Source organism: Equus asinus, chromosome 7 (assembly GCF_041296235.1).
Source record: "Equus asinus isolate D_3611 breed Donkey chromosome 7, EquAss-T2T_v2, whole genome shotgun sequence".
NCBI classification, from domain to species: Eukaryota; Metazoa; Chordata; class Mammalia; order Perissodactyla; family Equidae; genus Equus; species Equus asinus.
The window spans coordinates 81,684,865-81,708,893 of NC_091796.1; the positions used below are offsets into that span (position 1 = coordinate 81,684,865).

The 24,029-nt window shown below is 36.8% G+C and overlaps 1 protein-coding gene across 2 annotated transcripts in view; it reads left to right on the top strand.

The window, feature by feature from the left end:
* Positions 1–21,440, top strand: part of RBM25 (RNA binding motif protein 25) — a 58,880-nt gene extending 37,440 nt beyond the window's left edge. For both annotated transcript variants that reach the window (XM_014835672.3, XM_044773941.2), the window contains 10 exons: positions 3,008–3,294; positions 5,491–5,713; positions 6,101–6,190; positions 8,400–8,473; positions 9,763–9,913; positions 12,119–12,443; positions 12,821–13,095; positions 13,431–13,529; positions 14,881–14,928; positions 18,829–21,440. In XM_014835672.3, coding sequence (XP_014691158.1) covers positions 3,008–3,294; positions 5,491–5,713; positions 6,101–6,190; positions 8,400–8,473; positions 9,763–9,913; positions 12,119–12,443; positions 12,821–13,095; positions 13,431–13,529; positions 14,881–14,928; positions 18,829–18,921 — 1,665 coding nt within the window. In that variant the 3' untranslated portion in view covers positions 18,922–21,440. The remainder of the gene's footprint in view (positions 1–3,007; positions 3,295–5,490; positions 5,714–6,100; positions 6,191–8,399; positions 8,474–9,762; positions 9,914–12,118; positions 12,444–12,820; positions 13,096–13,430; positions 13,530–14,880; positions 14,929–18,828) is intronic.
* Positions 21,441–24,029: the final 2,589 nt, after the last annotated feature.

Sequence of the window (24,029 nt, forward strand, 5' to 3'; positions counted from 1 at the left end):
GATTTATATTTGTATAGATTTAAGTTGAGAGGGGGAGATATTAAAAAGTAGGTCAGTGGTTACCAGACTTACCAAATTTTAGATGCATGGAAGAACTGTAAATTCCCATAAAGCTAATCTATTCATTGACCCCCACCATTATGATAGAGATCATATGGTGACTAATGCAAGATGAAACTCTCAGCTTGGAAAGTAACAAGGAATAGGATGTAAGTATGAGCTTCTGTTTTTTATTATATTTATGGATGCCCCCTCAGAAAAATATGCAAAGGGGTAACTGGCTTGGAAATGGGTATTTGTGCATAGTAAATCCCACTCACGAGTTTTGCCTATTGAAAGCTTCTCTCAATGACAGTGCATCTGTGAATGTTTGCTGGTGTTGAAGGTGATGCTTACGGACGGTGAAGTGCAAACACTGCATGAAATGTATTTTGATAGAGATAATAAGATATTATTGGTTCTTATAAGACTGAGTGACCTTTAACTCAGTGAAATGTTAAGTGTTCGTTTTGTCTTTTATTCAGTCTTATTTTTTCTTAAATCTTTCAAAATCCCAAGTTGACAATTAATGCCATTGAATCAATGCTGCTGAACACTTATCCAGACACCCAGCCCTAGCTCACATACACAGTGCTTTTTCAGGAATTAAATGTCTAAAAGCACAAATGTAGTTCTCCCAAATTAATTTTGAGAGTTAAAAAGGTAGTCTGTGGGAAGTCATTTTAGAGGAATACTTTTGGTTAGGTCAATACTCAAATTCAGGGTCTGAGTAAGCTTGAAAATGGTATATAGTTGTGTGTGTGGTTTACCCCCTTTTTGTTGTTATTTGTTAACTCCTGTCATATCATTGGTAAAGTGTGAGGAAATTGTGTTCAAAAAAAATTATTTCAAAAATATTTGCTTCAGAGTTTGAGAAGCTGTCAGGCATTTGACAGCCTTAGACTTAACCTCACTGCGGGGTGAATGTTTTGGATTTCCAAAATGTGCTTTAAGAAGAAATCAAAATGAAAAAGAAAAAAAGTTATTTTTATTGGGTGGTATGGTTAAAGGGGATGTTTGAAACTCCAGTAATAAAAAATGAGCTCAGTGAACCTTTGCATGTTTTGGTATGAGTTTATTAAATAACCACAGACTGTCAGGGTATCAGCGTGGCAGGGGGCGTCCATTTACAGCACGGACGAGTCTGAAGAGAGAATAAGGTAAGATTTATGATTTTTTTCTTTCCTTTCCTCTTCGTTATTTCATTACTTTCTTATGTCTTTTTAGATTCACTTCATTTCTTCTTTCTCTAGTCTTTGTCTTAAAATATATATATGTGTGTGTATCTATTTACTGCATATATAATCTTTTAGAAATGCATTTAATGTGGACCAGATTCACTCACTTTTCATTTAATTAAAACAAAATTTTTGAAATGAGTTCTGAAACAAATTATTATTTATGTAAGTGGAACTGTACACCTAAGAAATAAGTAGTGCAGTGAATAAGTGAGTAAAAAAATTGAGGAATTCTACAAAAGAAATTATTATTGGAACAGCTAAAATAATCTGTAAGTATTGATTATCTCAGAAATAAACAAATTTCTTTATAAGTGTATGACACTGAGGTAAGTTTTATATAGTCTAACCTCATTTTACAATATAAATTTTATATTCCATTAGATCTGTTTCAGAAATTAGAATTTTCCCCTTTAAATAGCTTTCAGTTTCTGTCCTGTTTCCATTTCTTTTCTCTTACCTTTGTAATTTCAATGTATTCAGTATTAGCTTTGCCTATGTTCTACTTTGATATAGACTGGCACAGCAGCTGAATATATTGATTTCTCATGCATTAGCTTTTCTTTCATAATCCTCTATCAGTTCTCTGATCCATGAGCAAGAGAAAAAGTATAACAGGTAAGATTGCTTTTTAAAGTTGTTTTAAATGCTTTACATGACTGAGAAAAGAAAAAAAATGCACATTTTATTGTTGCAGTTTAAATTTCATTTCGGTGACACTAAACATGAAACCAAAAGGATAAATGTGTTTTGTTTTTGTTTTGTTTTTCCTGTTTGGGGTATTTTTTTTCTGAGTTTGTGTAGAAACCGTGTGGTACACTGGTAATCTTGTCAGGGTACAAACTTGGTCTGACTTTGTTATTTGGTTTATTTGTGAACCATGTACTTGCTCTTCCTCCCAGAAACATAGCTTGTAGGCAAGGTTAATCCAGTGTTGGCGATCCATGTCCTAGCACAACATCTGTAAGTTAATACACAATCGTTCCTTCCAAGGATGGATTTATCACTGTTGATATATTTTTATTGTCTTATAGGAATAATGGGCATAAATATGTTGCTTTTAAAATTAAGTTAAATGAAAATATTACAGTTATGTACATTTTTGCTTGAAGTGAGTGATTTTCAAACTTTTTGTATTTGGTGGGCTGTCCATCTTGTAATGGTGGGAGTAAATGTTTCCATAGATAATAGGTCAGATTTTGGCTGAATTCAGCTTGTCTCTTGGAGGGTGGGCAAACCAGAGTGCAGAAGATTATTTAGTTGCATTACAGTGACTTGACTCTCCTCCCCCATATCCCCTTTAAAACCTTCAACTAGTGACCTTTAGATAATGGGAAGTCTGGGGTTATAATTAGTATCCAGTAGTCCTACTGATTTACAGAAATTCATAATGGGAAGAATTACATTTTAGCAAAGTGATTGTATTTCTAGAAATTATTATGAACCACCACATTCCTCATAATTATTTTAGTTACTGGCCAGCCACACTTGACATAGTCTCCCAGCATCCAAGATTGGAGATTCCTGGTCTGTGTAGAGTATATGATTTTGCACGAAATCTGTCTAGTCTTGTAATTTCTTCAGTTTAATTTGTCAAGTAAAACCACAGTATTTAATATTAAAGTACCAGTGGTTTGGTTTTTTGTTCCCAATGTTGGGCATTGCGCCGGGAAAAATTTGAATACTAGAGCTACAGAATTAACTCTAAAAGTACTTTTATTGGTTTCTAGAAACTGGAAGAAGAGAAAGGCAAAAAGGAAAAAGAAAGACAGGAAATTGAGAAAGAACGGAGAGAAAGAGAGAGGGAGCGTGAAAGGGAACGAGAAAGGCGAGAACGGGAACGAGAAAGGGAAAGAGAACGTGAACGAGAAAAGGAGAAGGAACGGGAGCGGGAACGAGAACGGGATAGGGATCGTGACCGGACGAAAGAGAGAGATCGAGACCGCGATCGAGAGAGAGATCGGGACCGCGATCGAGAACGGAGCTCAGATCGGAATAAGGACCGAAGTCGATCAAGGTAAGGCTTTGTAGAAGTTACTGGTTTCCCGATAGCTTTAGTAGAACTGCACGTTGGTACTCTCTAGGACCTTTTACATCTATGTGATGAGAGGACTTCCTTAGAACAGAGCATGCCTGGCTTGCTCTCTCACACACATGTAAAAACATTGGTTAAAGTAACAATTTTCAACGTTAATGTTAGTTTCTGTGTGAAGCTGGTTTTTACACAGACCCAGAACACACCAACTGTCCACCCAGTATTCCAGGCTGACATGATTCCTTTGTCTCCCTGGTTCAGTGGGCACTTTTTGTAGTCATGTTTCATTGAGGTCCCATGTACTGGGAAAGCAGCTTTTAGCACCACTGCTTTGAGCCCCTGGTCTCTTCATTTGGTCCTGTGGTCCACTGGATGTCCACAACTCTCCTCCTAGGCTCTAAATTTACTCTCTTTATTTATGGCTCCTAGTAAATTCACCTTGTTTTTGTTTTATTTTAAAATTTTTCTTAATTATATTGAATTCATTTGATGAATTGTCTCAAATTCCTTAGGAATGAGGTGGAGCAGAAATGAACAAAAAGAAGGAAATGGAGAAGGGACAGAGTAGAAGGAGGGAAAAGAGGAAACCTCTCCTTTTCTTTTTCAAGCTAGTTTTCAATGTACATTTTCTGTATTGCAGATTTTCTACCTGATTGTAGCTGAAGGGGAGGTCTGCTTTAGGTCAGTCCACCAATTGTTGGAACTGGAAGTTCAGTGCTCTTAATCTTTAGTGGGCATTAAAATTCTTCCCTTCCTTCCTCCCCTGGAATAATGATTATCCTCTTGAATAATCATTATTGAGAATTTGACATGTATAAAACCAGTGTTTTTATGCTTTTATTACAGATACGAATCCATAAACAATATATTCTTTCAAATGTGTATACATATATGTGTTTAATTAGATTCATGGCATCATACTCTATATATTCTGCAGTCTCATTTTATCACTCTGAATTAAATATTTGAGAACGTCTCATTGTTGATATGTAGGGGTTTTTTTTTCCCTTAAAGATTGGCACCTGAGCTAACAACTGTTGCCAATCTTCTTTTTTTTTTCCCTCCTTCCTCCCAAAGCCCCCCAGTACATAGTTGTATATATTGTAGTTGTGAGTGCCTCTGGTTGTGCTATGTGGGACACCGCCTCAGCGTGGCTTGATGAGTGGTGCCATGTCTGTGCCCAGGATCCAAACCGAACCCGGGCTGCTGAAGTGGAGCGTGTGAACTTAACCACTCAGCCATGGGCCTGGCCCCTAGTATTTTGGGTTTTTTTTCTTTTCTGAGGAAGTTTTGCCCTGAGCCAACATCTGTTGCCAATCTTCCTCCTTTTTTTTTGGCTTGAGAAAGATTAGCCCTGAGCTAACAACTGTGCCAGTCTTCCTCTATTTCATAAGTGGGTTGCCGCCACAGCATGGCTGACAAGTGGTATAGTTCTGTGCCTGGCATCTGGACCTGTGAAGCTGGGCCACTGAAACAGAGTATGCCGAACTTAACCACTAGGCTGTGGGGCTGGCCCCTGATATATAGTTCTAATTTATTCGTGCATCATGCCAAAATGCTCTTTTTCCACACCTGTGCCAACAACACGTTTATTCCTTGATCACTAATGAAGTAGATTATCTTTTAACGTGTTCATTAGCCCTTTATATTTCTTCTTAAAATTTTTTAAAATTTTTGTGAGGGAGATTGGCCCTGAGCTGACATCTGTTACCAACCTTCTTTTTGCTTGAGGAAGATTGTCCCTAAGCTAACATCTGTGCGAGTCTTTCTCTGTTTTATATGTGGGAGTCCGTCACAGCATGGCTTGACAACGGTGTGTAGGTCCATGTCCAGCATCCAAACCTGCGAACCCCAGGCCACCAAAGCAGAATGTGAGAACTTAACCACTATGCCACTGGGCTGACCCCTGTATTTCTTATATCCAAGCTTTTTTGTTTTCTGAGATACCTATAAGGATTAACTTTTAATTTAGAATAGAATTCTGATTTTGAGGCTAGGTTTATGGTCTGTTTCTTATATGAACTTAGAGGAGTTTACAATTGTGCAGAAATCAAACGCTAAATTCTGGCTTGTGAGTTTGTATATGGTTTCATAATATATGTTGTCTTCCTTTCCCTTGGTTTTTAAAAGAAAACAGGAAGGAGACTGACTGGTGTTTTTAATCTTTTGTTTACGTAGAGAAAAGAGCAGAGATCGTGAAAGGGAACGGGAGCGAGAAAGAGAGAGAGAGAGAGAACGGGAACGAGAAAGAGAACGGGAGCGAGAGAGAGAGCGAGAAAGGGAACGGGAGCGTGAGAGAGAGAAAGACAAGAAGCGAGACAGAGAAGAGGATGAAGAAGATGCATATGAACGAAGAAAACTTGAAAGAAAACTCCGGGAGAAAGAAGCTGCTTATCAAGAGGTAAATTAAGGAAATGCTTTTATTCTTTTCTTTTTAAAGATTGGTGCCTGAGCTAACATCGGTTGCCAATTTTTTTTTTCTTTTCTTTTTCTTCTTCTCCCCAAAGCCCCCCAGTACATAGTTGTATATTCTAGTTGTAGGTCCTTGTAGTTGTGCCGTGGGGCACGCTGCCTCAGCATGGCCTGATGAGTGGTGCTAGGTCTGCGCCCAGGATCTGAACCGGTGAAACCCTGGGCCGTGGAAACAGAGCCCAAGAACTTAGCTACTCAGCCACTAGGGCCAATCCCGGAAATGCTTTTATTCTTAAAGCTTGGTGCTTAGTAGGTTAATCAAAAATTTTAGAATCCTTTGTATACATTTTGAAAGCTTTGACAATTTTATTTTTAGCGCCTTAAGAATTGGGAAATCAGAGAACGGAAGAAAACTCGGGAGTATGAGAAAGAGGCTGAAAGAGAAGAAGAAAGAAGAAGAGAAATGGTAATATTCTAGGTCAAAAATAAGTGATTTTTTCAGATGAAAATCAGATCAAATCTTAACTTTTAACTAGAAGTAATTTTATAATTAAAATGTACAAGCTCCCTATATAATATAATTTTTATATATGTCAAGTAACCTTGAGACAATTTTAGTACACCAGAATCTTTCTTCCTCCTATTTGTCACATTTTTGCTACCTATAAACAAAATTATCTTTTAGCGTACTGTCAAAGTACATCCGTCTTAGAGTAATATATAAAATGAAAATTTATAGAACATTCTTTAAGATTCTGCAACATTTTTGAATTTGAGTAGGCTTTGATATTGTTCTATATTGGTGTAGTACATGTGGATGAAGGAAATAGTGTCATGAGAAGACCTGTTTTTATAAATCCAAATGATTGTCTTCTGTATATAACATTTATGAGTTATAGTTTTCCCTTATGTTACTATATTATCCTTTCTTTGAACTACATGATAATCATAAAAAATGAATCTTGTTGTTTGCATTTACACTGACTGATAAACGTAAGTAAAGCAATTGGCATAGGTTGTTACTAAGTAAAATGACAAGAAGATTATTTTATCATAGTATTTGCTTCAGTAGTATGTTCCATGTGTTCTGTCTTTGCCAGAATTTCATGAAAGTTTCTTTATCTCCAGTTTGGAGATTATTCTTCCAAAAACTTCACTGAAGTTAGGAATCTTCTTCAAATAGCTTTTGAACATGAGACATAGAGGGAATTTTTGTAAGTAACCAAAAGGGTGCATGCAGCAACTAGATAGACAGTATGGGTTTTCCAGATAGTAGCTCCTCTAACGTCATAGAATTATTTACAGTAATTTTAATTTCCGTGGATTGTAGCTCCCATTCTAGAATTTCTTTCATTTGTAGGTTAGAAAATAGTAAGAGACATAGTTATTTGAAGAAATGTTTGCCATCAACAACATTGTGGAATCAATTTGAAGTGATTTTGCTTCTTACAAGCAAATCTGAAACCTGTCTTTCTAGAGAAAAATTTCCTATTAGTTATATTTTTATTTGGGAACTTTTAAAAAATCTGATTACAAAAGCAGTTACTTGCTCATTATGAAAATGTTCAAGTAACAGAAGTATGTGATGTAAAAAGTGAAAGTTTCTACTCCTCAAGAGTAGTAACTTACATTTATATTTTAGTATATACCTTTTGGGCCTTCCTCTGTTTTGTTTAGATTTTGTAAGTATTGTCATTGCTACCTGACAGTCAGCTTTCATTCATTTGGCAGATTTTGAGTATATATTGTGTACCAGCCTTGTGCTAGGTACTGGGCATAGAAGAGTAACTACTAATGCTTCTAACTTTGAAACAAATGCGTAGTATTGTCAGAGAGATAAGGTCGTTACTGTGGTGCATGTGTGAGTATTTAACGTATGATAAAGATGTGTTCACAGTATTTTGGGAGTACAGAAAAGAACCACTAATTCTGCCTAGGGTGAGGAGTTGGCCATGGGTAGATGGTTAGATCGGGGAAGTCTTTACAGAGAGGTAGCATTTGAACTAGATGAAATGTGTTAAAATTTTACTGTAGTCAGAAACCTACCATTATCTGCTTTGTATATAGATATAATAGTTGTTGATATAATGGATATAGATTTACATTATAAATATGTATTTAGTTATATAGTATGCATATAATCATTAGATATAACTGCTGTTAAATATAATAGTTGTTCTATTTGAAATTAGAAAAATAGGAGTAAGAGATTTCATGTATTTTCATGCTTTGTGTACTCAAAGTTAGGTAGGCATTACCTGTAGATTAATGCATGAATGTGATTTAAATTTGTAATTCTGCAGTTCATAAAAACCACTTCTTATGGCTTCGTCTACCTACAAATGAAATATAAAATATTTTTGTCCAGTTAACAGATTCAATGAGATCACATTCAGTTTTGTTTCTTGGTGGGTTCAGGTCTCATTAGAAAATAGTTACTGTACTTTGAAGATTATATTCAGAGAGGAAATTTATTGTAATACACTATGTGTAGTTTTCATTTCATCAATAAAAGATAAAAAAATCTAATATTATTTAATATATGAAGTATATGAAAATATATTATAAAGTTCAAGCAGTATGATAAGAAAACTCTGTTCCCAAGAAAAGAGAAGGAGGTACTCTAAAGGACTTTTATGTTATTTTTGCACACTTTCTCATTCATTTCTTAAAAGGCAAAAGAAGCTAAACGACTGAAAGAATTCTTAGAAGATTATGATGATGATAGAGATGATCCCAAATATTACAGGTAAAGAAGCCTTGCTTTATGAACTCATGCTTTCAGCTCTTTCTTCGCTGTATTTCCCCTTATCTACCAGAGAGTGCAAATTCACTCAGTGGAGTAAGAGAGAAAGAAATCTTCACCTTCCATCTTATAATCACCCCCATAATTGCTGTGTTGTTTTCAGGGTGGGAGGGAGATGAGAGAAGAGTTGTTGGAAAAGGATCAATAATTCTGTGCATCTTTTTTGGGGGAAAGTCCACAATAGTATAACAAATTAATTTTTCTTCGTATGTTTTAAAGAGGTCCAGTTTTTAGAGCAAGTTTTAACTAATCTTTATAATGGTGATCTAGAAATTTTTCTCTTCAAGGGTTTTCAATTGTTACATAGCAATCTGAATACCTTCCACCCCCAGCCCCCTCCCTCACCCAACTGATATATTATTGTGAAGTGAGAATTAAAGCCTATCTTCTCTCTTTTCTTCGTTCCTGTGTGGCATTTCCTTCTAGCTCTTATGGCACTATGGTAAAATTGTTTGTTTTATTCTCCCTCCACTCCAAACTGTAATTTCCCTGAGGATATGGACAGTATTTTGATTTTTTTAATCTCTGATGTGCTTGACATGATCCAGGCATGTAGTTAAGGCATTTAATATATAATTAAATTTGATACACTGTAGCCAAAGTAATTAAAACATTGGAATTAGCAACTTAAATTGGAAGAATGCCAAGAATTTGACTTTGTAGGAAATTTTAAAAATCAATAAAATTATTGGTTCATAAAATAGCTGTACATAATTTCAACATTCTGAGATATAATAAACTACTAGATGGAACCTCTGCTTTCTGTTGATTCTGTACAACTTCTTTCTCGGATTTTTTTCCACAAGGGGAAGAATTGATGTAAATTTAAAATACAGAACTATTCTTAGTGGTATTACTACTCTTTTTATTAATTTTCCACAACTTTGGCATCCGAGGAAACACAAATTATGTGTTGAGATTTCTCTGTGGAATAGGCACAAAATGAGAGCTCCACCCCCCCCCCCCCACAAAAGCTACTTTTCTACTTGTTTTAGACACTTATTTAGAATGACTTAAGAATGAGGCATGGTGATAAATGACAAGACAATGCTTACTAGACATTAACATGTAGAGAGCACGCTGTCTTGGGTGTTGCACAGATAACAAGATTAAGACAGTCTTCAGTCTCTTAGCATGCAGCTTTTAGTATTGAAAGAAAGGGCTTTTGGAGACATGTAATAATGATGATGCTCTGACTGTTAAATAAGGCCTGTTATGATTTACTTTTGCAGAGGAAGTGCTCTTCAGAAGAGGTTGCGTGATAGAGAAAAGGAAATGGAAGCAGATGAACGGGATAGGAAAAGAGAGAAGGAAGAGCTAGAGGAGATCAGGCAGCGCCTTCTGGCAGAAGGGCACCCGGATCCAGATGCAGAACTCCAGAGGGTGAGATATTCCAACATCCTGAACAACATTCTTTTAAGATTATCCTGTCATCTTAAGCCAGCTGTGATAGAATTTAGTTTATAAGGGAAATGCACTTTATGCTCCATGCATCTTGCAAATTTTTTTGAGAATATTAGGACTTTGTTACACAAATCATGAGTATTAGTTGATTTACAACTTTAATTATTTTAAACATCTTCCAGGTGTCTTATTCCTTTGTTTTTGTGAAATATTAAGTTAAATGAATGTCATTTTTTTTTGCTGAGGAAGATTTGCCCTGAGCTAACATGTGTCACCAGTCTTCCTCTATTTTGTGTGTGGGCCACTGCCACGTGGCCACTGACGAGTAGTGTAGGTCTGCACCTGGGAAGTGAACCTGGGCCACTGAAGCAGAGTGCACTGAACTTAACCACTAGGCCACTGGGGCTGGCCCTAAATGAATGTCTTTTAATGAAACTTTGCTAGAAACCTGTCATACTCTGACACTTAATAACTTTTGTGGTTAGAGTTCCTTCTCTCACTGCCACCCTAAATATTTTGTTTCCAAAATAAATTAAAGCTGTTTTCATGAACAGCTTGTCATTTAAAATAGGAAAAGACTGTGTCATAGCACATGACATACTCCATTCTTCCTTTTAAAAATAGTGTCATTTTAGGAAAATTTTTAGTTCTTAATATATCGTAAATCTAATAATTTATAAATGTCAACTTTTTAAACTCTCTTATATGCTGTTTAATCGAAACCATGTCTCCTTACATGTCCCTTTTATTTTTCAAAATGAAATAGTGGGATTTTTTTTTCTCTTGATAAAGGTGGGTATTTACATGAGTAAATAGAAAGTTCAGGCAACATAGAACACAATAATGAAGAAATTAAAAACCATCTGATTTCTTATCAGCCAGTTATAATCATTAATAAATGTGTGGCTATTTTTTTAATGTCATCACACAGGTATACATATACCCCCCTTGAACAGAAGTTTTATAAATGGAATTAGAATTTACATGCTGTTTCTCATGTGCTTTTAAACCGAGTATAGTCTTCCACCCAGAATTTTACTAGTTTATGGCCCTCACATCTTTTTTCATACCTTCACCATTGTGGCAAATTGTCAGTCTTTTAAATCCTTACCATTGTAACATATAGGTTGGGGATATTTTTATTTTTTAATTCTCTGACCAGCAGTGGGTTTGAATGTCTTATGGATTGTTTAATGGTCATTGTACTTCCTTTGAATTGATAATTAGAAGGTGTTATGTCATGCATAGATCTTGAGTTTTTATGTAGTTCAGGAGACATGTTTCTGTTTTTGTTTCATGCTCGGAAAAATTATTGATCTATTCTTCGAAGTTTTTATAATGCTCTTGTGATGATTATTTTATTTTTTCATTTTCTGTCATGATTTCAGGAGGAGTATTCATTTTAGTATAGGCCTTTGGCTCCAGAATTTCCCCTTTCCGCTCGCCCGTTTCTTCCTTTCCCTAATGAATACGAAAGTGACTTCCACCCTCAGCCATTAACCTAGGAAGAAGAAATGATGTATGAACAAGCTGAGGATTTGCGTTGACTCTTAATATATTGTCTGTACTGTTCTAAAATAAAGCTTCTGGTGCTAAATTTTTTAATAAAAATATAAAAACATGCTTTTTCAATTTGAATTAACTATTATGTATTTATCTTTGTTATCACTTATAGAGTTTATACAAGCCACTAAAGAATGGTAGTATATGTAAAATATTAAAACATTTTGCAGAGTACCTAATATACTCTACAGATTTACTTAGCTGTCTGATTATAGAAGCAGGCAGTGTTTTGTTACTGTTTTTTTTTTTTAAAGATTGGCACCTGAGCTAACATCTCTTGCCAGTCTTCTGTTTTTTCTTCTTCTTCTCCCCAAAGCCCCCCAGTGCATATATATTCTACTTGTAAGTCCTTCTGGTTGTGCTCTGTGGGACACCAGCTCAGGATGGCCTGATGAGTGGTGCTAGGTCTGTGCCCAGGAGCCGAACCGGTGAAACCCTGGGCTGCTGAAGCAGAGCACGCTAACTTAACCACTCAGCCACAGGGCCGGCCCCAGTGTTTTGTTATTCTTAATGAAAAAGAAAAATAGAGATTTTATGAAAGATAAAGTAAAACATAAAGCTGGGTGAGTTGAGTATGGTTTTGATCTGTTTGAGTTAATGAGATCATCTTTTGGTTTTTAGATGGAACAAGAGGCTGAGAGGCGCAGACAACCACAAATAAAGCAAGAACCAGAATCAGAGGAAGAGGAAGAAGAAAAGCAAGAAAAGGAAGAAAAACGAGAGGAACCCATGGAAGAGGAGGAAGAGCCAGAGCAAAAGCCCTGCCTCAAACCAACTCTGAGGCCCATCAGTTCTGCCCCATCTGTTTCCTCTGCCAGTGGCAATGCAACCCCCAACACTCCTGGGGATGAGTCTCCCTGTGGTATTATTATTCCTCATGAAAATTCACCAGATCAACAACAACCTGAAGAGCATAGGCCAAAAATAGGACTAAGTCTTAAACTGGGTATGTTAGCATTTCCTTCCGTCCTTTTTACCTTCCTTATTCCCAACCCGTTGCAAATACTTAAATTTTGCCTTAAGGAAAAGATAAATATGTGCTGCTTGGTAGGTAGATAGAAAAATATTTAAAAATGCTTTCTAGCTCACGATTGTTTTGATAGTTCTACTAGTGCTCCTATATTTGCAGCTTCCTCGAGTTCTGAGAAGAAGTGAAAAGTTAAGTTTTCTAGCACTTGTGAGTAGTGAGTTATTTTTTTACAGTTGGGATCTTTGTCTGAGATTTCTGGAAGTATATTTTGCACTGCTTTTGAGGGATGGAGGGTTGCAAAATGTAACATTTGAAAATTAAGTTATCATGCTAATACAGCGTTTTTACTATAGGTGCTTCCAATAGTCCTGGTCAACCTAATTCTGTGAAGAGAAAGAAGCTCCCTGTAGATAGTGTCTTTAACAAATTTGAGGATGAAGACAGTGATGACGTACCCCGAAAAAGGAAACTGGTTCCCCTGGATTATGGTGAAGATGATAAAAATGCTCCCAAAGGCACTGTAAACACTGAAGAAAAGCGCAAACACATTAAGAGTCTCATCGAGAAAATCCCTACAGCCAAACCTGAGCTCTTTGCCTATCCTCTGGATTGGTCTATTGTGGATTCTGTGAGTAGCAAATTGTATTTCATCATTTTATTGGAAGTTGTTTTGAATATAGCATACAAAACTCAGTTGACTCTGTTAATGACAAGTAGGGATGATAATGTGGCTTCAATCTTGCATGGCCAAGGAATTTAGTAGATTATTGGGGGAATTCTTGGTGGTACTCAAAATCTTCATAAGTTAAAAGCAAATAATTGTATCTTCATACGTATCTGTCTTAGTTTAACTTGTGAATGATCATACTACATTTTAGTCTTAAGAAAAATCACGAGGTTATAGACTTTTTACTAAATGTAGTAAAAGGCTCTTTAATTTAGTAATCATGCTTTATTTTGCAGATATTGATGGAGCGACGAATTAGACCATGGATTAATAAGAAAATCATAGAATACATAGGTGAAGAAGAAGCTACATTAGTTGATTTTGTTTGTTCTAAGGTTAGTCTTTTACTCCCTCCACCTCCAACATTGGTTTTATACTTTAAATTATTAGACATTTTCCAAAATTAAAAATCTTTCACAGTCAAGTCCATAATAGTTTAGTTTCTTTCTTTTTTTTTTGAAGATTGGCACCTGAGCTAACAACTGGTGCCAATCTTTCTTTTTTTTTTTTTTCGCTTTTTCTCCCCAAATCCCCCCAGTACATAGTTGTGTATTCTAGTTGTAGGGCCTTCCCATTGCAGCATGTGGGACGTCGCCTCAACGTGGCCTGATGAGCCGCGCCATGTCTGTGTCCAGGATCCTAACCGGCGAAACCCTGGGCCACCGAAGTGGAGCATGGGAACTTAACCACTCGGCCAAGGGGCCAGATAGTTTAGTTTCAAGTAACAAATTCATGGCTACTTGAGTACCCCTCCTCTCTTTTTCAAACCCCCGTGCCACAATGCTTTCATTTCAGGGCGTCATGGAAAACAGAATTGCTGGCTCCTGCCAAATTTTGCCTTCTCCCTGCCCCTGAGAATGCCTTGCTACCCTCTTCTTGTCTTAATGGTTAGAATACTGCTGAAGGACAGTTAAGGAAGCTTTGTGGAGACAGCCAAAGCTTGTGTCATTGATTCTTTTGTCAGTCATGCATCCTTTAGAAGAGGAGCAAAATGGTTCCCTTCGTAGCATAATAATAGTCAGTGTTTGTTGATTAACTGCTGGAATTTGTTCTTGGCGGTTACTGTGTTAAGCGTTTTATAGGACTTTATCTTCTTTAAACCTCCAACAACCTTAGGAAGTGTGAGGTAACTAATATTGTCCCCATCTTATCATGAGGAAATTGAGGCTTAGGGAGAGATTTTGTCTTGACCATGGTTACATAATGAGTAGCAGAGCCAAGCCAGTAAAACTCATGCTCTTAACCATCAACGGATACCACATCCTTCCATTGACTCCTGAAAGAAGTCTTATCTTTAATGAGACAGTTTGTATAGTGGAAGCACCATATTTCTGTAAAGGAATAACTAATTGCATTTTAAGGAAATGCCTTTTTTCTACCAGTACTACTCTTTTTAACGTTAGAAGTAGGAAATTTAGGTTGCCTTTCCACTTGTAATTATTGTAGCATTAAAAATTGTCAGTCAGTCTAGATTTGAATTGTAAGAGATACTATAGTGATTAAGATCCCAAGTTATGGTGTCACACTTACATTGAAGAGAGTGAGATTCTGGGAATTAAGAAATTTAAAGAAAGGTTCTTCAGCCACAAGAAGTTCCCATACTAGTTTGAGGGTACCTTAAAATTTCCTGACTGTATTGCTAATTTTTTGTTTATTTTCAAAATGATAATTATTTTTTTCTTTTAGGTTATGGCTCATAGTTCACCTCAGAGCATTTTAGATGATGTTGCCATGGTAAGTTAGAAATTCATTCTATTATTATTTTAATATCTATGTGAACAAACTATCTTCTGATTTTGATGGTATTTCTACCTCTCTTGGTTCCAGAATCTTTCTTTTTATAGGCTTGAATTAAAATTTGAATGTGCATTAAAAGAGGTTAAAAGCCCCCACAGCAGGGTATCGTTAAACAACACTAAGAGTTTTCTTTTTCACCTGTCTCTCCCCCTCCCCTACCTTTGGTGCTTGTATGTATAAATATAAATCCTGGATCTATTCATATATTTAGAAGACATTGATTAAGTGCTTACTGGGTAGAGCAGTGTGCTATAAGCATAAAAAGCTGGAACATCTGCCCTTAAAGAACTAGTAGGGAGACAGGTGTACCAATATTGATACTGTAATATACTTGCTATAATGGGGATAAATAAAAAAGATAATGGGAGCAGAGGAGATAGAGCATCTGGTGGTGTGGAGGGCAGTTACGGAAAAGCATCACAGGAATTACCATCTAAACTGAGACTTGAAAATATATAACCGTTTGTCACTTGGACAGGTGTCTGTTGGGTTTGCAGTAGTTAAACATCAAATCCCCAGTTGCATTTAATTTGGATATTAGAGTCGAGTCACTGGTTCCATTTATCTAACATTGTGAGTTTGTGAGAAAAGGAAGGAGGAAGAGAATTGATGGTAAAAGTGAGTGTGATTGAATAGACTACGAACTCCAAGCTAGGAAGAGAAGGAGGTAATATCAGAATAGAGCTGGTGATTTGAATGAATCAAGGACTCACGGTCCAGTGAAGTTGTGGGAGGTGTATCAGAATGAAACAACTGAAAAGAGGTTTTAGTCAGAGTAGAATGTTTAAGAATACAAGTGGTGGATCAGTCCGTATTATGGCAAGGTGCAAGATATGGCCAGGGGAAAGAGTGTCTGGGGTAGAGCTGATGTCATTGTTTAGAATATCAACAAAATTTAAGCCCGGCTCATACACATAGAAATTGAAATTCCTGCATGTTGAGACAGGGATTGGAGAGAAATAAGGAGACCAGGTGTCAGAGCACTCATTTAATGTGGGTGAAAGACTAGGTATTTGCTAAACAGATGCTACTGGAGTGAAAGGGCTGTGTAGTGAGGTCTCATGAGCCTCGATGGAGATGTTGTTTACAAGGATTTTAACAGTGCAGTTCCAGCAGCTTCCCCCCCCCCCATGGAGACTAAGGCTGGGAAAGCGAGGAACTTCCTGAGAAGGCTTCAGGAGTGTCAGGGTCTTCAGGGGACATACCTAGTTTTCAGTTAAGGTAAAGATGTGGAAAGATTCATTAAAGAAGCCGAGGGTTCTTAGTATGAAGTGGAATAAGGGTCTAGTGAGCAGAGTGGGAAGGCAGCACTGGGAAGATGAGTCAGGAAGAGGAAACATTGAGCATGATATAAAACGACAGGTGATTGGGGGAACTTGGGTTTTGAGCTGCAGTCAAAGTTGTCAGGGAGGGACATGGGGGTGCTTAACCAAAGGAGCTCGACTGAGCTATTTCTTGTCCAGGCTCTAGACGATGTGCCAGCTAATTCATTTTCTGCTGCTCAGCCAGTCTGATGCAGCTATTGTGTAGAATTCCTGATAAATCATTTGTGAAAAGTTTGTTGACCCCATGGGGGCTGGCCCCGTGGCTGAGTGGTTAAGTTCTCGCGCTCCACTGCAGGCGGCCCAGTGTTTCGTTGGTTCAAATCCTGGGCGCGGACATGGCACTGCTCATCAAACCAGCTCTGAGGCAGTGTCCCACATGCCACAACTAGAAGGACCCACAACGAAGAATATACAACTATGTACTGGGGGGCTTTGGGGAGAAAAAGGAAAAAATAAAAAAAAATCTTGGGGAAAAAAAAAAGTTTGTTGACCCCCATAATGCTGAGCCTCAGATGAAAGGAGAAATGTAAATAGATCCCAGTCCTTGGGGTTAGAGTCTGAACTTCCTGACCTTCCAGCTTCTTTAAAAGGTTTTCCGTGGGGTAGAGAGAAGGTTTCATAGTTAAGCTGAGGTGGGGAAATTTTTTTTTTTTGAGGAAGATTAGCCCTGAGCTAACGTCAGCTGCCAATCCTCCTCTTTTTGCTGAGGAAGACTGGCCCTGAGCTAACATCTGTGCCCATCTTCCTCTGCTTTATGTGTGGGACACCTGCCACAGCACGGCTTGCCAAGCAGTGCATGGGTCCGCACCCGGGATCCGAACCAGCGAACCCCAGGCTGCCGAAGTGGAACGTGCACACTTAACCTCTGTGTCACCATGCCAGCCCAGGAAGTTTTTTAAAAAAATCATTATTCTACTTTTTGGCCTTGACAGAGTTGTAATCACTGTCAGTGAAGATGTCATTTGTCAGTGTTAATCCACTTTGATCTGTTGAAATATTTTGATATTTGGAGTATAATTAGTTAGACTCTTTACTGCTTAATCACTTATATTGTTTTTGATCATTTTCTGGCTCATTGTTGATCAGAGTGGGAGGAAACCAACTGAGCTAGTATTGTCACCCAGTTCTGATAAAAGCTCATGGACCCTCTAAATATTTCCTGAATAAATGAAATAGAAATTTTAGCTCAGGTAGTATTTTGCTCTTATTAAAAACCTGACTTTTTCTACTGTATCTTTCCTCATTTTACATGAATTGATGAACTTCGGTTGTGTTTTGTGCCTATATTAATATTATTTCCAATGAACAATTTCCACGTTAGTGTTGCAGCATAGTTCTTTTGAACTGCTCGTCAAGTCTGGCTCATAGAAGGCTGATTAAATTGTCGTCATTGAGAAATTTCTTAAAAAAATCAAAATTTCTGGCTTGTCAGTTTCTTACTGGTCAGTTAGGTACTAGGCATTCTTCAAAGCACTTTGTACATATGAACTCTTTTAATTCCCACAGTAGAACCAGTATGATGTGGCTACTATTTCCTCCCTTTTACAGATGAGAGAACTGAGGCTCCTTGTGGTTAAGTAACCCAACCAAGGACACTTAACTAGTAAGAGCTAGAAGATTCGAACCCAAATAGTCTGGTTTGAGATCTGGTTTGCTTAGCTTCTAACCTAAACTGCCTCTCCTGAGTCCTGGCAACATTAGGCCACAATTCCATCATAGCGTAGTACTCTGGAGCTCAGTGATAGCTGCGTCCTGTAGAAGGAAGCATGATAGTCCATTTTGCCTCATTGCAGCCCTGGTGTAGAGGGCCAAATGTGTGTGTGGGAGGAGGGTAGGAGTAGTGGTGAGGACGTGATACACCTAACTCATAAGTAGATAGGAAGATAGTTTGATTTATTCATTTGCCAAGGGGAAAAGACTATTTATTCAGTAGTCTTGTGTCCCTTGTGATGATGGTAGTGTTCACTTATTCTGTTTACTGTATCCCAGACACTGTAGTAAGTGCTTTGTATTTATTCTCATTTAATATTTCATTCAGTGTCACATAGATGGTAAGGACTCGATAAGTATTAAGATTGTAAAGTTGTTTCGGAGATTAATGAGATACTCTGTATATTATTATGTAATTGTACAACTAGTTCTGCTTAAATTACTATGTTCTTTATAATAAACATTTGCTTTCCTTAAGGAATAGTTTTTTAAGACATGTATAAATGTAGTATTTGTAAAGTTAAAAGTAAAAGAATAAATATTGGATCAGAAAAGTACTGTGATGTATTTAGTAAGCCATGGAATTTGGCTGAATGCTTTTTTTTTAAAGGTAATTTACATTTACTATGCAATACGTTTCATAGACGGAAATACAGATTTCCTTCAAGTCATTTTATTGAAAGTAAATGCTTGTTGGTAGATAAAAGCCTTTTTTATACCAGTCAATATTGTTGGGAGATGCTGATGATAGCTTATCTTACATGTGTTACTGTTTTTTATGGTTTCTCTTTTTCTTTTCCAGGTACTTGATGAAGAAGCAGAAGTTTTTATAGTCAAAATGTGGAGATTATTGATATATGAAACAGAAGCCAAGAAAATTGGTCTTGTGAAGTAAAACTCTTTTTGCGTTTAGAGTTCCATTTGAGCTTTCTTCTTCTTTCCCATCCTTCAAAGGACTTTGAATTTTTCTTTGTCTTCAAAGACATTTGTGAGATCTGTAATTTTTTTTTTTAATGTAGAAAATGTGAATTTTTTTGTCCTCTAATTTGTTGATGCTCTGTGTACTCCCTTGGTTGTAAAGACATCTGAATCCTGCCTTGGTTCTGTTTATACTCACCAGGTACAAATTACTGGTATGTTTTATAAGCCGCAGCTACTGTACACAGCCTATCTGATATAATCTTGTTCTGCTGATTTGTTCCTTGTAAATATTAAAATGACTCCCCAATTCTTTTGCAGAATTGCACTTAATATTGAACTGTACTGTATAGGAACCAACATGAACGATTTTAATTGAAAGAATTCCAGTCACACCTATTACCCTTTCCCCCTCGATCAGAAATGGCAAGCCCTTGTGAAGGCATGGAATTTAAAATTAGAGTGCGAAAATTAGCAGACAATCCATTCCTACTGTATCCCTGTGTGAATGTGTTTGTGTGAATGTATGTATAAAAGTCTTATTCTTTCCTAATTTGCTTTGGAGGGCTCTCCCTTAAACTTTTCCTAATTGGAGAATAGAGTTGTAAAGGAAGCATGGTATTGTACCAACCCAAATATCTGGGATAATTAGGTTATTAGTCTCTCAGAGCATGGTATTCTCTTGTGGCAGGCTACAGTCTGTTGAATGGAATGGGGTTTTCCTGTTGTCAGCCTCTCTTTTAAGGGAGTGTGAATCATAGTGTCGTGTCCTGTCCCCGTCCTGTTCCCCTCCCCTCCTTCCCCCCATCTCATTGGTCAGAAGTGAGGCAGATTCTTAGATTCCGGAGAGCTTTATTGATGCATTTTTGCACTAATTGGTCCTTAGTTGAATTTTGATGTACGCCTTTGTTTAAAAAAAAAAAAGCAACTTAATTTGAAAGGTGTAATTGAAAAAAACCCTTTTTTAAAAAAAAAAAGATAAAATTAGGCAGTTTTACAGACTAGGAAAGTTGGATAAAACAGAATTCAGCATGGTAATTTACAAAGTTTACATCTTATTTTTAAGGATAAAGTAATTCATTTAAGGCAGTTACCACTAGTTGTTTGTTTTGTAAAAGGTTTATATCTTGTGTGTGTATATGCACGCACACACCTTGTTTACCTCTGCTCATCATAGTTTAAAAATATACTGATGGTGTTCTTAGAGACATACATGGGGCTTGCTTTATTATAGATCAGAACTTCACCAGGGAGCAAAATTGCCTGAAAATGTAACACTTTTTAAACAGTTCTTAACATAAATTAGGTGCAGCTATTCCCATGTCTGAGTATTTATTTAAAAGAAAGATAAAGATGGGGGGGTGGTGTTAAAAATGCATAATTGAACTTGAGTTACTAGATTTTTTTTTACATCCTAAGAGGACATTTGAAAACACTGTTCTTACCATTGGACCATGACATGGTTCCATTATGTAAATATTTCAACTATTAAAAATGTATATATTTGATTTTGGGGACTCATTCTTTCAGAGTCTTGTTAAATAAATGGCATCACGTGGTAATTGTTTGGTGCTCACTAGAAACTTATCTTGAAAATATCGGCTGAATTTTTGATGGACTTGATTTTTATGAGTATTAGTAATTGAAAGTCAGAGGCCATTTACCTTATTTTGGTTTAATCTGTACATCTATGGACAGTGCCCCCTTTTAGTGTTAGAACATTTTAAATTCTGGTTTCTCAAGGGAAAATTTCAGAAACATGCTCCTTGCCATTTACAAATTCATTTACTAGCCTTTTCTCAGATTCATGCCCAGCCTAACACTCTTTTGAAGCAGTTTATTACGCCTCACTAGCTTCTCTTACCATATTACTACTTCTAAGGCATCATATTAGGTTATTTTATTTAGGCAGCATTAACATGAAAGTTTATTCAGGTAGATTTAATTTCTCTTGCTTTGGTCTCTTCTGTTCTTTCACCATATTTATCTTAAAGGACTCTTATCTGAAACCGTTGGGGCGCACATACCATACACTTCACAACACCTCCAGTGAGATTTGTGTCAGGACCTCAAATTCATACATTAACGTTTCTGTAGCAGAACAGGAATGAGAACAATCACTGGGTTAAAGACTGCTACGTTAATAGGTTAATATCAATTCAAGTCAGATTTTGCCACCAAGCTTAACTTTAAGGTTTTTTGGAGTTTCTTGTTTTTCAGATTTGTCTATAAAGAATTGGACATGTATAAACTGGCATATTTTAGTGTCTGGGAGAATATACATAAGAAAATTTCTACTGAATTGCTTGAGCTTCCTGGGTTTACCATTTGCCATAGATTATTTTCTGTTTGGAAACCTTAGTTAATCCATGTTGCCCATTCAAGTAATTATAAAATTATAGGAAAGTCTTGAGAACCATTCTTGATCTAGTAGTTAGAAAACTAGTATGTTTTTTCCTCATTTGATCCTGCAAATAAAATTATTTAAAATATGTACATCTTTACAGAGGAAAGATAAATTATTTGAAGTAGTTTTTCTCAAACTTTAATGTATACCTGAATGACCTGGGGGATCTTGTTAATGTGCAAAGTGATTTAGTAGGGCTAGGGTAGGACCTGAGATTTTCCATTTCTGACTAGCTCCCAGATGATGCCAATGCTAACTGATCCAAGGACTATACTTTGATTAGCGGTTTGAGGTGTCTGCTCAGTACTAGTATTTTACCCTAACAAACTACGTAAAAGTAGTGTAATTTTCTTTTTAAGTAGATTTTAAAGAGAAAAATATTTTGAGGCAAATAAACAGATATGTATTATGTATGTTCATGAACGTAATCTTCCAAAAATGATGCCTGAGAACAACTCTAATGCCAGTCCCAGAACATTTTCTCCTTAGAGAGCTTTCTATTGTTATTTACTCTGAATCTTATCATAGTGCTTCCTGATAAACTTTCTGTATTAGGAGAGGCTAATGATTATTTTGTGGAGAGTCCCGTTTCAGGTACTAACCACATCTAATGAATACTAGATATGGTGGACAAATTGAGAAAAAACAGTGAGCTTGAGAGTCAAATTGGACTAAACACTATCATTTTTTTCTCCTTTCATAATGAATAAAAAAAATTTTAATGCAAATAAATGCAAGCAGGGATGCAATGTGTATATGAGGCTTATTTACCCAGCTCTTTCTAGTAAGTTCTGTGTTTCCATTTTCTACCCAAAAACTGCTGAAAGGTTTTATGTCAAAATAGTTTCAGATTTTTCCAGATCGTGTTTCAGCCTTCTAACAATATGAAATCGAGAAGTAGTTTTTCCCAGCAAAAGATGGTGAAATTGATTTGTGCATGCCACTGGGTATATAGGGTATGAGAAGGAATCCCAGTTAGGCCAAGAAACAGTCATTCCACATGTCAGGAAGAAAACTGGGAAATTCACATACAGATTTCCAACACAGGAACTATTACTATTACATTCATACTATACACCAAAGTGAGCTTATAAGTTTTGATAAACTGGTAGATTGTTTGAAATGTGATTATTATGTTATATTATTGAAATATTTGTTTGCATTTAAATGCTTACATTTTCATCTCTATTTGACAGATTATTTGCCTTTCATTTCATTAGTTGACTCATGAAGGCCAAATTAAGAATGGCAATCTGAAATGCCCAAGAAGAAAAGATAACTTCTATAAACAAAAATAAATAAAAATTCTTTTCAAGCCATGTTGTTTGAATTAAATGACACTCTGAGTCTGCCTGCTCAGCCACATCACGTTAGTTGGATTGATGACTTAGATTCTTGTGCACAGAGTAGTAGTTGAATTGTTAAGCAGGCAACCCTTCTGTTTTTTACATATAACTTAGATTTAGCCATTGAAGTACATTTAGTATGTGCCATTCATATTATAAGCTAGGTGGAGTCAGACATAAATAAGATGCTTCCCGTAGCTGACAGTCTAGTGGTGGAGAAGAAATAATATTGAGAGGAACATTAACAGACATATATACAAAGTTGTATACGAACTGTCCGACTGGATGAACTAACTTCAAGGTCAACAGGAAAGGGACAATAGGAAGATTCTCAGCAGAGGTGGTACTACGTAGAGGGGACTTTAGAGATCACATTGTCTACCCAGTGCAACACTGCCACAACATTCTCAACAGTGGAGTATCTATAGGCCTGTATATGGGATTCTAATTCATGCTCTAGATCTGCACTATCAAAGTTTTAAATTCGTTGAAGTTAAAATTTAAAACTCAGTTCTTCAATCATGTTAGCCATATTTCAAGTGTTCCAATGTCATGTGTGACTAAATTAAAAAGAGGTTTTTAATTTTTTCGTCTTCTCCCCAAAGCCCCCCCGGTACATACTTGTATATTCTGGTTGTAGGTCCTTCTGGTTGTGGCATGTGGGATGCTGCCTCAGCACGGCCTGATGAGCAGTGCCATGTCCGTGCCCAGGATCTGAACCAGCGAAATCCTGGGCCACCAAAGCGGAGCTTGTGAACTTAACCACTTGGCCACAGGGCTGGCCCCAAAAATACAGGTTTTTTTGTTTCAATATTCATATTTCAAGCTTTTGGCCATATATAGCTAGTGACTACTGATATTGGATGGACATTGCAGATTATAGAGCATTATGATTGCAGGAAGTTACTTTGAATAGGTCTTGTCTAGATGCTGATAAAGACCTAAGAGCAGAGGAAAGTGTTAAAATTCCCCCACAGGAAGCAGGTTTTGTTCTTGTTTTTTTGCTGAAGAAGATTGCCCCGAGCTAACACCTGTTTCCAGTCTTCCTCTTTTTTTTTTTTGGCTTGAGGACAATGAGCACTGAGCTAACGTCTGTGCCATTCTTCCTCTATTTTGCGTGTGGGCCATTGCTACAACATGGCTGACCAGTGGTGTAGGTCTGTGTCAGGGATCTGAACCTGTGAACCAGGGCCGCTGATGGCAGAGCGCACTGAACTCAACCATTACACCACAGGGCCAGCCCCCACAGGAAGCATTTTTAGCAAATTTTGGTTGAAGCAAAAAATATTGTGTGAATTTAAAAATAGTTCTAAACAACTGTTTTACCTGTTT